This window comes from Drosophila yakuba, chromosome X (genome assembly GCF_016746365.2).
Source record: "Drosophila yakuba strain Tai18E2 chromosome X, Prin_Dyak_Tai18E2_2.1, whole genome shotgun sequence".
In the NCBI taxonomy this organism is placed as follows: domain Eukaryota; kingdom Metazoa; phylum Arthropoda; class Insecta; order Diptera; family Drosophilidae; genus Drosophila; species Drosophila yakuba.
Window position 1 is genome coordinate 19,396,324 of NC_052526.2, and position 12,925 is coordinate 19,409,248.

Here is a 12,925-nt window from a genome sequence, read left to right on the forward strand (position 1 = left end):
TGTGGATTCTATGCGCTAATCGATGATTTCATCTCAAGTCTTAAGTCTTTAACGACTGCTTCATTTCCATTACAGCACGTCGTTTTAATGGGGGTCATAAAACAGATGAACGTTTGATGGCATTTCAGTATTTCAGTACATCGCCACCCCCTTTATTTGCAATTGTCTGTCTGGCAGCCGGCCGTTTGTCCAAAATTTGAACAATTTATGCGGCTGGCCGCCAAAAATATGCGTGGTGGCAAGTGCGTGACTGTAAATGTCTTATCGGCACGCATGCTGTGCTACTCGTCTATAATTCCCAAGCAGTTCTAGCCGCCCAAAGACCAACGGACCATCGCTGGGCATCCACCAAATTTTTAAATAATACAACGCAAATCTAAACTTTTTCGAACAGGTAATATCTCAATTTTTAGAAGCAACGTGGTTTTGAGCATTATTCAACGAATTTTATATATTTTTAATTAACCAAAAAGCTGATTAAACAATATCAAAATACGTTGATATTGCGCTTTACACATGCGTTCCACAAGCAGCATTATCACCACATAAAGTTTCAGATTACAAAAGCCCAAACTGGTTTCATTTTCAAGAATGTTTTTATTTTTCTTTTATTTAAATTATCATGTATACATACGGAGAACTTAAAATACAAGTTTAATTTCTTTATCAAAATACATTGTTATACAATTTCTTAGTTGTTGTCGCTTGCATGTTTGGGGTTTATTTCCATGGATTGGTTTTATTGATATTACATATTTAAATCTCCTCCTCTCCTCGTTCCATTCTCCCTTACTTAGTTAATTAAAGATTTAGTTTAGCTTTGCACACCGCGTTTAGTTATCATTTTATATATTCATGTATATATATATATATAGGTTTATTTATTTTCTTTGTTTGTTTTTCTCGTTTATATGCATTTGTAATATTAATTAATAGAAAAAAATACTAACAAAAAGAAGAGGTTGTCTTGGATATATGTATAATATAAAAGGGCTTTTGCGTGCTCGCACTGAAATCGGAATCCCCTCCCTGCACGCATTTGCCATTTACACACATTAAACTTGCATACAAAATACAAATCGCGCGTATAATACAGTGTATGAAAAACTGCGCCCAGTGTTCGCAGTTGTACATTTATCCCGAATTTGCTTGCCAAGCTACACACACTTAAAATACAAAAAACAAACGAAATGAAACGAAACGAAACGAAATGTACGCAAATACAAAAACAAAATTACACAAAAAAAAAAAAAGAATTACAATTACACAGTTTGAGGAAGAACTTTTGGCGAAGAGTCCAGCAAAACGCGCACGCACACAAAAAATACACATATAGTTACAGCCCTTCCTCGACATCTTTTCAAGCTTTTGGGGGGTTTAGAGTACAGAGAATACAGAGTAGATTAAAAGAACACTAAACAAAATTGAACTATGAAACAATTGAAAGCACTTTGCCCTGTGTGTTTGTGTGTGTGTGTGTGTGTGTGTAGTGTGTGAGTGTGTTGTGAGTGTGCTTTAGGTGTGGGTGTGTGCGTGGCCTGGTGGGAGCCGTTGGTCTCAGAGTTATACAATAGTTGTCTTCGGGGGTATTTATTATAACATAGAATTTTCTCTCTCTTTTTTTTTTAGCTTTTTTGTCTAATGGGGCAGACGGTACGGTAAAAAGGCAAAAAGATACATTAACAGATCACTTCATGCTGTTGCCAGTCGTCTTTTGTTGTTTCCTTTACTTTTCTTTACTTTTCTCCTATTCATTGAGCAGCTGGTTCCGCGGGACTGGGAGTCAAGAACTCAGGTCTTGGTTTAACTTTACACTTATAGATTGCTTTTATTTTGTTTTTTGTTTCTTCTTTTTGTTTTGTGTTTTTTTTTTTTGTTGGTTTCGGCAGCATTCTGAGCTAAATCTCAACAATCAGTTCGAAAAAATGGTCTTTTGTTCGTCATTGTGGACATGGAACATCACAATTGCAGACGGGTTTCAAATGTCTTTTTAAAATATAGGATTGCACCTGGCGCTCGGTACTCGGTGCTCGTTAGGTCGATCCATGTCCATGTTGTAAAATAATCGTATTTGATGGCGATTGCTTCTCAGTTCTCAGTGCCCCCGCGTTCACGATACTGCTTTCTTAAGGGATCAGGATTCGTTTGGTTGGTTGGTTGATTCATCGTCGGTATAGCCTCAGCTCCCTCCCACGTCTCGCGATCTCTGTACCCCTCCTCTACGCCTCCGGCGATCACCGCCTACATGTGTATCGTGGCCGCCGTGTAGCGGGCTTCGCCACGCCTCCATGACCACTGGCTGGGACGGAACTGTGGGGAAAGTAACGATTAGTGGGGTTCGCAGTCACACTCAATAATTAATAGCAACTAAAATAAACAAATACTCCTATAAAAAGCTCATTATTAATAAAAGAACATGCTTGCAAAGGCGCACAAACCTGCTTGGACTGCATGTAATTGAAAGAAATGGAACAGCATTGAGTAACTGCTGATGGCATAGCATAAATGCTCAGACAAGGGACTCACCTGGATGAGCAGCTGGCCGCTCTTGGTGTGCGGATTGCGGTACGCGTAGAAGAGCCACAGCGTCACGGCGAACACCAGACAGATGGGCACCATGAAGCCAAAGGCAACGCCAACATTCTTGTTGTCCGGTTCCGCCTTCGATAGATCGGCGTTGCCGACCTTTCCGTCCCTGTGGACATCACTGGAGATCTCCACCCCCGTCTTTATGTATGCCGTGGCATGTGGTGCCCTCGTGCTAATCACGCTGGGCTCCGTGACCGGCGTGGATGAGCCGGTGGATGCCGTTGAGGGATCTGTCGCACCATTGCTGGCGCCAGTGTTCGCTGAACCGCTCTTTCCTTGGGCGGCAGCATTGTTACCCTTATCGCCGAGGGCCGGGCACGAACTATTGGTATGAATGGCGGTGGTGTCACATCCTGAAATCATATCATAAAGTACATTCCCATAAGAGGATTGCAACCCGGCTGAGCTTACCCTCTTGGACCCACTCGTGCTTCTTGCGGTCGGTACCCGTGGAGCAGCGATTCAGCGCCGGGCACCATAGGCACTGCAAAATATCAACCATTAGCTGGTGAACTGAGCAACTGGCAATGGCGGAGCACTCACCGTAAACGTTGTGTTGTGGTTGATGCACGAATTGCAGTCATTGTAGCCGAGGCAGGTGGGCTGTGCCGCCAGCCTGACGATGGTGTTGCTGGTGATCTCCTGCTGCTGGAAGGAGACACGGTGGTACTCGTAGATTGTCTTTCGGCGAGCAACTGGCGAAGTGAAAGGATATTGATTAGCTGCAACGATTAGCAACAACGAAGCAAATGGTACTCACAGTATAGTTGCTTGTCGATAATGTAGGCGTCGGAGAGGCCAACCTTGACCGGATGCTCCTTGTCCTGAATGGACTTGATGTGCGTGGGCACCAGCAGGTATGTGAAAACAATGTCGCCGCTCTGGTGCAGGGTCACGCTGAACGTAAACTTGCCGAACTCCGGCTTGTCCTGCAGCGTCACATTTTCCCACACGGCGGTGAAGGCGGTTCCTGGAAAACATGATATAGTATTTGAATTTTCTAACACCGCAAATTGTTTTATATTTTCGGCACTGGTGCACGTACAAATACTTTGCATAATTTGCCTTACAGTGCAATTTATAAGGAATCTGTGCAACAAAACTAATTTGCTCTTGTACATATGCATATCTCTTAGTCGTGTAGTTCTTTGTATTCTTTGTTTAACTATTGGCACCAGAAATGGAAGCTTCACAAGGATTAGGTTATGATTACTTATACAATGTTGAGTAATGAACAAACAAAGCGATAACATTGTATTAATAATTGAATGAAGCTAACTCAACTGAGCAGCTGATAATTGGGAATTCAGCACATGCCAAACGCATCATTAAATTGAAGTATTATCAATCATATTATCATAATACATTTTGTTTTCCTAAAATTTCTATTTGATGAATACAAGCAGATGGCACATTTATTTTAACGAGGTCTAATGGTTTTCCAATCATAAATTCAAATTCTCGTTCGAATTGTCGACTTTAAACTCACCATTGTCGTGCAATCGGACAAACGAATCGTTGGACATGCTCGTATCGAAGTTGGCCATCAGTGGGGCAATGTACTGGGTGGCCGCCAGCCAGGAGTGAACGTACTCGCCGGTGTAGAGGAATCCGCCGGTGGCCACCGTAATGTTGCGCACATTGTGTCCGTAGAAGGGAAAGTCAAACTTGAGCTCCACCGTCATGGCCCTGCGGTGGGACGAGGAGAGCATGGTGTTCACGGGCGTCTTTTTCAGTTCGTTCCACAATGAAGAAACCTCCTCCTTGTTAACATAGAGCACACTGTTGTAGTAGTCGTGAAAGTCCACGGTCTCATTCAGCGACGCATTCTTCACCGCCGCCTCGATGTCCTCCTCGGGCACGTCCACTTTGGACACGTCCACATCGATGACCGCCGGCGAGGGATCCGTCATGGTTGATGCCACCTTCTTTGGATAGCCCGACTGTGCGAACAGTGTGGGCTTCTTGTTAGCCGCCGCCGCACTTTGGCTCGTGGTATTGGAGTCCGATGTGGCCGGCGCCACATCGTATGTCTTCCGCTGTCCGGTGCCGTTGACTCCGACATTGTGCACGTTGTAGGACACACTACCGCCAGCCGCCTTGTTGTCCACGGTGGTCACCGTGGTCTCTGCGGCCACACCACCAGCTCCTCCGGCTCCTCCAGCTTCCGCACTGGCATTGGCAGACACGGCGCCTCTGTAGGTGGTCACCGATGGCACCGGTGGCGGCACCACCACTGCTCGCCTTTGACGGTGCAGCTGATCCGCGCTCAGTGGCACCACTCCGTATGCGGCAATGTTCGGTAGATTTGAGTCCACGATCTCGTACGTCTCCTGATGCACTAAAAGATGATAAGAAGAGCAGGGTAAATATATGTTAGTACATGTATATAAGTGTGGGGAGGGGTTTCGTTGCAGGAAATGCCGAATTGAAAGGATTAAACTGGTGATTGTAATTACAGTTCACAGTTCACAGTTCAGAGTTCACAGTGCTTGTTCATCAAGTGGGCTGCATATCCTGGCCATGTTGTTGGGCTCCTTAGGGCATACAGGACATTCGTTGGGGCTACAACCGCATTTCGTGCTCATTTGCGTGCCCATTTGCTTGTGTTGTAATTAACCCAGCTGCTACTACTTGAAGCCCTTCTCGATATTGATTTTCTATTTCCATTCCTCACATGTGCACTGACACATGCATGTACATGGCACTTGGTACATAAATACATATGTATTATGTACATATGTAGATATGTACATATGTGCATGTGCTTATGTATGCACTGCTACGATTACCACAATACCACATTAAATGCCATTGTCGACCGCCCACCACAACCACCGCCACCCATTGCAATTACAACAATTACAGCATGCGGTTGGCGTTTTTCGGGGGGGTTGGTTGGGAGGTTGGGCGGTTGGGAGGTGCATGCAAAGCGCAGAAACAAACAATATTGATTACAATTGCTCCAGCCATAACTAGCTGTTGGCCCAAACTTTCGAATGCCAGTGTGTTGGCCGTGATTGATTGATTTATAATTGGTTTGCATCCTTGTTACTCCAAATTGGATGCTTAGCATGGGATAATGCGTTTCGATTCCGCACATTATACTACTTTACATGTTCATAGTAAAAGGAATGCTATTCAAAATGAGTAACTCATCTTTGTTCGTCGGCTGCTGAAAGTGCTGGGTCATTGAACCTATCTGCCTATCTGCATTTGTTGGCGCATTTGAAGGACTATAGGATAGACTATAAGACAAAGTTGCACCAGTTGAACCATCCAACGCATCTCTGCATAACCAAAAATGATGTCAAATTCTTTTCGGTCAGCTTCACACACACTATGAGTGTGGTTTGCTATCCAGAAAATTGGTATTGAAGCACTTTCGCCAGGGAAGCGTTTCGACATCGCTCACCCGTGAGACTTTCGATTCGCCTCGTTAGTCTGCGCACTTGCCATGCTTCGTAAAGTGAAACATGTGTTCGAAAAATCCCAATAAAAAGTTGCCATTTACAGTGGGAAAAACAACGATCCTAGTTGGAACTTGAAAGCATTTAAGCATTACGTTCTTGACAGCTGACAAAGTTTTGTTAACACATTTTTGACGCACTTTGCATTCAAGAAAAAGTGAAAATATAAATCCGGAAAAATAAACTGGGTAACCGCCCATTTGTTCGGCAGCTTTCTTAGTAATTATTCGTTGCAGATGCGGGAAAAAATGACGCGGCACAGCGAGATGACATGCACATCCATTGGAAGCGTCACCTGCCACCTGCTAACTGCCACCCGCCACCCGTCACCACCCATCACCCGCTACGCCCACTGGGCAGCACCTAACCCCCCAAGAAAACCCCAACAACCCCACCAACCCCGCTGTCCAGGCCAACGATCAACGTTCGCGTGACGCCGATCCAATTGAACCCAGTGTTAATTGCTGTAAGTGGCGGTTTGTAGTCTTTCCCCAGGGTTTCTGTTATGGTCGTTGAAATAATTGGCGTAAATTTATGCCGCACTTGATTGAAAACCGATTCATTTTTCAATATACATATATATATGTACTAGTATCTACAGTTCCGTATTCCCAACTCAATTTGCTCAAATCAATTGTGAATCAATGCAGTAATTAATAATAGTACTCTTAGATTTTAGTTTATAATATTGCATAAACGAAACAAAAAGTGTCATCATATGTACATAGATATGCATATTTCTCAGTGTAGTTAGGCGTGATAACGACCTTTGGCTTGCCGAAAATAATTTGCACGATGCTCCACTTTCGGGTGAAATCTTTAATTGTTCGACTGCAAAACAAGGTGTGAAGGACGAATGAATCAATGAAAGTCGATCATATCGATGATACAGACACGCTCTCAATTCTATGATGCAAAATGCTGGATGTAATACGAGTATGAGCACTTGCTTACCGGCATTTCCCTAGGGAATTTTCCAGTATCACTGCTCGCACATCCCTTACTGAATTTCAATTATTGCTTACGCATCAAATAACATGTCGCCAATAATGGCTTATCAGCAAAAAGTTCTGTGTATATATTCATAAAGTAAATATTCGTCTGAGATCGTGGCTTTTTGAATGGCCTATTGCAGCTCGAATGAAGCACAAAAATACGTTTCTAAGTTGTATTTATCCTCGAACCTTATTGGGGATCAAACCTCAAGAAGAAATGTATTTACCAATGCCCCTACTCGATTTGGGTGTCCAACATAAATACATATGTACATATGTACAAAAGTCGATTTTCGTATTTGCAGTGTGGAATCACTTGACATTGAGCTCGGGAATGCAAATAAGCCAGCAACAGTGCTCTTTCTTCTTTCAATAAATATGTATGTATGTACGTATGTTCTTGAGCAAGTAGGTATGTATTTCGCTGAACTTAATTGCTAATACACTGAGCACAATTCAAATGGTGCCATAAAACTAAAAGCTAACTAACTAATTCCTCATAAGTATATGTTTTGATACATCAACTCAATCAGTCTTAACATTGTTGCTGAGATTTTGTTTCACATATTTCAACTTTTTGTTACCTTTTTGTGCAGTCGTTTGTTCTGGCTTGTGCAACCTATATTTTTCCGTTGCATTATTGCCACCTGCATCACTGATAATTTTTTATCAGCATTTCCCTAAAAAAAAACCCAACAATTTGCGTCGCACGCTTTTACCTGAACTTGCTCAGTTAATTGACGTGCGGTAGAAAAACGTAACTAAACACGACTACACTGAGAACAAGTACATGGTCACAGGACTCGCAAATATGACGAATGACGAATTAAAAATGATTGTGGCTTATACTGTACAAAATGTTTACTGTGACATTCTGAATGGTATTACTTTCTTATCGCCTCACTAAATAACTGTGTCATTATAAAGTAATTTGGGTGGATATTTTTGTATATAACGTAGATTAACGTAGTCCGAGTTCGAAACCCACTCTGTCTAAAATTTAATGCAAAATCGCTTTGGCTATAACATTTTCTTTCTGTGCACCCAGCGCCGTGCACTTGTATCCGCTGTTTGCGCTGGACAGACGTGTCCGGAGTGCCAAGACATTAACAGTTCTTTGGTCGCCGTTAGGCGGAAAAGCTTATCAGCCCCATCCATTTTCATTTTTTCATTTATATTTTTTTTGTTTGTTTGTTTGTTTCTTGGGGCAAAAACGGGGGCAAGCCGCAGCTTTTTATTCAGAGAAGCGAACAGCAGGGCAGCCAGATGATCATGATGATGATGATCTGGTGCTAATGATGATCTGGTGCTAATGATGTTCCCATGGCCAAGAGAAACATTGACAAATGATGCATTTGTCGAATTGCGCAGATCTGGCGGATCCACAATGGGTTGCAGTTGTTCGTTGGCATTGGTGGGAAGTACATACATATTACTAACTCCATGAATAGGAGAAAAGATCTGCAACTTGAACTTAGATTTCAAATGGAATCAGCAACTAAGCATTGGGAACCTGTTTGCGAAGCTCAGTGTTGTTATCTGGCTATAAAGCAGACCACGTCGGCTTAGTCAAGCATTTTGAGCAGCACCGACCGAAAGATAACCTTTTTGTCATCTGAGGTTTCGTAGTTTCCCTTTGTTAGTTTCTAAGCTTCTAAGAAAACGCTTCGACAGTACGAAATAGTCATCAAAGTTGCTGACCTGACACTTTTGACACCCCACATTTGAGTAAACAAAGGAAGATAAGTGCTAGATAACTGAGTTTGGAAAGCACATGTTTCGAATGCGAATGAAAACACGAATTGAGTTGGTGGGGATGAAAAATGCATTGTGTACGAAAAGTAGAAAAGTTTTCTCGTTTCCGATGACGCACTATCCATGAGTTAGTTAGTTAAGTGCATAAGCCAGGTTAATGCAATTTAGAAACTTTCACTGCTGCTCAAACCGGAAAAGCGGCGGTTACAATTGACAATTTGATAATTTAAAACGGGAGGAGGAGTGATAATCGAAGCGGACAGAATGGCTTCTGTTCACTGCCTCCCAGAGATTGGAGCACTGAGCTAACGCCCTTGATAAGCGATGGTGCCAGTAGCGGACTGACGCCAGTTGCAAGTCCAAGCCTCTTAGTGGGTTGCGAATTGCAAGTCAAAATCCTGATAGTGATAGGACGTTGGGAAATGTGCTATTCCCAGTTGGAAACCAGAACGCAACTAGAAACGTAAGAAACCAGAACGCAACCAGAAACGTAAGAAACCACAACGCAACCAGAAACGTAAGAAACCACAACGCAACCAGAAACGTAAGAAACGAAAACCTCACGCAATCTTTTCAAATTATATTCAACTTGCTGAATTTTATAGAAGTGTATGGCAGATCAAGGCGGATGTTTCGCAAAGAGAACAAACTTGTAAACAGAAAATGAAGCAAATAATTGTAAATAAATTAGTTTGTAAATACAATACTATAAACAATGAAACGTCAAGTCATTTTTATTTGGGCTCTTTGTTTTTCATAAGCAAATCTAGGAACAATACACTGCAAGAAACAAAGGGCTAGATTCTAGATCTCGATAGCGATAGGCAGCGGTGGCCACGCAGATAGCCGAGTGCACTTTAACTGATGCCAAGCGACTGGATTGCTGAAAATAAATGAGTAAATGAGCCGATAAGGAGACAAAGAAAGCGAAACGCCGTACAAACTGAATCAACAAGACGGAAATACATAGGTGTAACTGTGTGTGTGCGTTTTCGTATGTGTGTGTGTGTGCGTGTGCAAAGTGGGCGCATTCAGTGGGTGGTTGGTATTAAGCGTTACGTCAGCGATTTTCCCCACTTACCACACCATCCAAGCCCCCCTCCCCACAGCAAACTATGTATGTGTTTTCTTATTGGGAAATTGCGAAATGAAAACTGAAAAGTGCCGTTAGCCGGTGGCAGCAATGTTGCCACCTGTCGCAGAAACGCGCGAAAGCGAAAGAACGGTGGCAAACGACGAGTTGCCAGCTTGGTAATGTTGTTTCTGTTATCTACGTTACAAATTATTAAGCAGCTCCAGCGTTTGCGTTTCAATTGCAAATTGCGACAAAAACAATGAGCTTTTGCGCCCCAATCAGCGATTTCAATTGATATATGCAGGTTGTTCGCCTGGTGGCGACGTCGCAGATGGAAAATTGTTGCACGTTAAGTGGAGCATGGCGCAAATGAGCGCGCAGCTCTTTGCACAAAACAAAACTCGAAATAATACAAAGCCTAAGGCGGCGGGAGTTTGATTTCCTTTTTATGTTGTTCTTTTTTTTTTGGTTTTTAATTTTTTTAAGGTGGTTTGTTGGGCCACAGGACGTTGCCTATTTTCACACTCAACTGCTCTGGCACACACACACGCACACTCGCTTTTCGTTGTTGTCAATTAACGCATTTGATGTGCCAGCACACGAAAAAACAGTAGAAAAAAAAGAAGTAAATACAACATGGCAGCGGTAAATTTCACCATAAGAAAAAGTACCAACTAATCGCCCTCCCCTTCGCCAACAACATGCCTTTTGATGATGATTTGTCTTTTTCATTTGCTGCGAACGTTGTGTACAAACAACAGGCCATAAATACATTGAATACACCTTCCAAAAAAATACGAAAACTACGCGCCATGTGTGCATAGCCCGCCCTGCAAATAGATGGGCCGCTGTCCTTTTTTTTCAAGCGTTTCTCTGTCTTATTGGAATCTTTCGTCTTATTCGAACTGCGTAGCGTACAAGAAAATAACAACCAGATTTACAGCCAACACACACACGCACACAAACAAAAGCACATTGACAGAAGACAACACATGCACACGGGCGCAAACAGACACACGCACGCAAACACACACACACCAGAAAGGTGGATAAAGACAGAGATGGGTAAAACAAAAGAGATAGAGAAGTAGGCAAATAACTGCGAAGCACCAATTATCAAGTTCACTTACACACGGCCGACACGAATTCCGATGCACTGCAAATGACGGCCAAAAGGATCGCAATTTGCGCGCACGCACTACCGACACTCTTCGCCATTGTTCAACCGTTATTTCTGCCACCGTTCGTTGCGTGTGAAAATTAAAATACGAATGCTGTGCGACTAGCGATGGCACGCCAGGCGATGTTTAGTCGATTGGCAGCGGGCGCTGCCAGATGTGTCATATATCGACACTATCGCTCTGATTAAAATTGAAATAATCGATTGAACACGGTTTCCATGCAACATTCGATTTCCGTTTTGAATTCGATAGATAGCCCAATTTTGAAAAAATAAACACAAAAAACTGGTAAAGTACATGCAAAAATCCAGGACGAGTACAAATATAAACAATTCAGCACATTTACTTTTGCAAATTGCACGCTAAATAGCATCAATTGCATTATCCCGACCACTGATTGTAGTTGTACACCTCGTTTGGGGAGCAGAGATTCGGATAGTTGGAGTTCCGACCAGTAGTACATTCCGAGGCGGCAGGACCCGCCCTATAGACCGGGTTATTCAACACATTGGTGACCGCGTAATTGCAGACCAACAGAGTGGCCTGCACGTTATTGGCGTCCGTAAAACGGGCAATCGCACATCCCACTCGGTTATTACGTTCGTTGACCATCGTGGTGAAGTGGCCAATTGCTCTGCAAACGAGATGAATGACTAACGAAACACCCTACTGTTTGGTGGCCATAATGCAAGCGTTGAACTTACGGTCCTCCACGCATCTGGTAGCTCTCAATGTCGCCACTGGTCGCATCCCGATTCTCATCGAACCAGGCGGCGATTCTCTGGCGCAGAAAGACCGCCACATCCACGCTCCGGGTGAACAGGATGCTCAGATTCTGGCCCGCATAGCGATATGTGTTCGTGTTGCGGCATTCGTCGTGCGCCATGCGGCACTGCAGCGCATTGTAGGCGGCCAGTTGGGCCAGTGTCGCATCCCAGGCCATTGTGGCCATTTGCACGGCACTGGGGAAGCCACTGACTCCACCGCCAGCGATCAGGTTACGGCGCTCATTGTGCAGCTGGAGGATCAACTGGATGTGGGCATCCACTTGGACGAACTCGCCGCTGCAGCCGCTCACAAAGCGCTGAAAGCAGTCGACGAACGGGATGAGACAGGATTAGACAGGATCAAACGTGATGGCTAACTAGCAGTCTGTTGAAATATGTATGGATTTACTTACTCCGCTGGATTGGCAGGCCACGTGTCTTCCACTGGGACACAGTTCCGGATCACAATAGTTTTGAGCTGAAGAAAAAGCAGTCACAAGGACCAAGAGTAAAGGGGCAATCCAAAATAGAGATCGTGACATTTTGGTTTCATGTACGGAAAATTACTAAATTGTTTACACATTTTGCAAGCAGACGTAACTTTAAATGAATGGAGCGACTCACGTATTTATTTAGGCCGCAGCCTGGCTGTTTTGAAAACGAAGTAAACAAGTGTTTTAAAAAAAAAAAAACATACTTATATGCTGATTTAATGAATGCACATTCGAGTACAGTGGGCTTTATGAGTAAATCTAAGCTCCTTGTTTACCCTAAGTGTAGATTTCTTTAACCAAGTGAACCTTCTCAAATGCTGCTGTTCATTTTTAAATGTTGAAAAATAATTGCGAATAATTTCGTAGACTTTTTCAAAATGTCAAGATATAATCCCTGTGGGGGCCAAACCGTGGACACAAACCTTGTGCGAGCGGAGTTTTAATCGTCATGGTTTATAACTATTAAGTTATTTAAAGCGCTGTTTGGTTGTATTTTTATTTAAAGCGCTGTGTCAATGCGCTGAAAAACAACTATAAGCTCACAGGCACATTTGCACAACTGAATGCTATTTAAATACGATTGCATTTCATCGGCACTG

The 12,925-nt window shown here is 43.2% G+C and overlaps 2 protein-coding genes and 2 long non-coding RNA genes across 5 annotated transcripts; 1 reads left to right on the forward strand and 3 right to left on the reverse strand.

Moving 5' to 3' along the window:
• Positions 1 to 1,574: 1,574 nt before the first annotated feature.
• LOC6526006 (plexin domain-containing protein 2) lies at positions 1,575 to 11,172 on the reverse strand. Of its 2 annotated transcripts, XM_015191099.3 has the most exons (8): positions 11,015 to 11,172; positions 4,079 to 4,930; positions 3,350 to 3,559; positions 3,133 to 3,284; positions 3,001 to 3,073; positions 2,527 to 2,942; positions 2,439 to 2,447; positions 1,575 to 2,310 (listed from the first exon to the last, which is right to left on the reverse strand). In XM_015191099.3, exons 1-8 carry the CDS (start codon positions 11,100 to 11,102, stop codon positions 2,242 to 2,244), a joined length of 1,869 nt encoding a protein of 622 aa, XP_015046585.1. In that variant the 5' UTR covers positions 11,103 to 11,172; the 3' UTR covers positions 1,575 to 2,241. The 2 variants fall into 2 exon arrangements, with proteins under 2 accessions (XP_015046585.1, XP_002101824.1); XM_002101788.4 differs by lacking the exon at positions 2,439 to 2,447.
• Positions 4,939 to 9,530, forward strand: LOC120321420. The gene is made up of 2 exons (XR_005561028.2): positions 4,939 to 9,353; positions 9,415 to 9,530. It is a non-coding gene; the product is annotated as an uncharacterized LOC120321420 (long non-coding RNA).
• LOC120321418 lies at positions 9,526 to 11,008 on the reverse strand. The gene is made up of 2 exons (XR_005561025.1): positions 9,750 to 11,008; positions 9,526 to 9,692 (listed from the first exon to the last, which is right to left on the reverse strand). It is a non-coding gene; the product is annotated as an uncharacterized LOC120321418 (long non-coding RNA).
• Positions 11,173 to 11,278: 106 nt separating the features above from the next.
• LOC6526007 (antigen 5 like allergen Cul n 1) lies at positions 11,279 to 12,896 on the reverse strand. The gene is made up of 3 exons (XM_002101789.3): positions 12,246 to 12,896; positions 11,770 to 12,149; positions 11,279 to 11,699 (listed from the first exon to the last, which is right to left on the reverse strand). The coding sequence occupies exons 1-3, from the start codon at positions 12,372 to 12,374 to the stop codon at positions 11,447 to 11,449; spliced, it is 762 nt and encodes a 253-aa protein (XP_002101825.1). The 5' UTR covers positions 12,375 to 12,896; the 3' UTR covers positions 11,279 to 11,446.
• Positions 12,897 to 12,925: the final 29 nt, after the last annotated feature.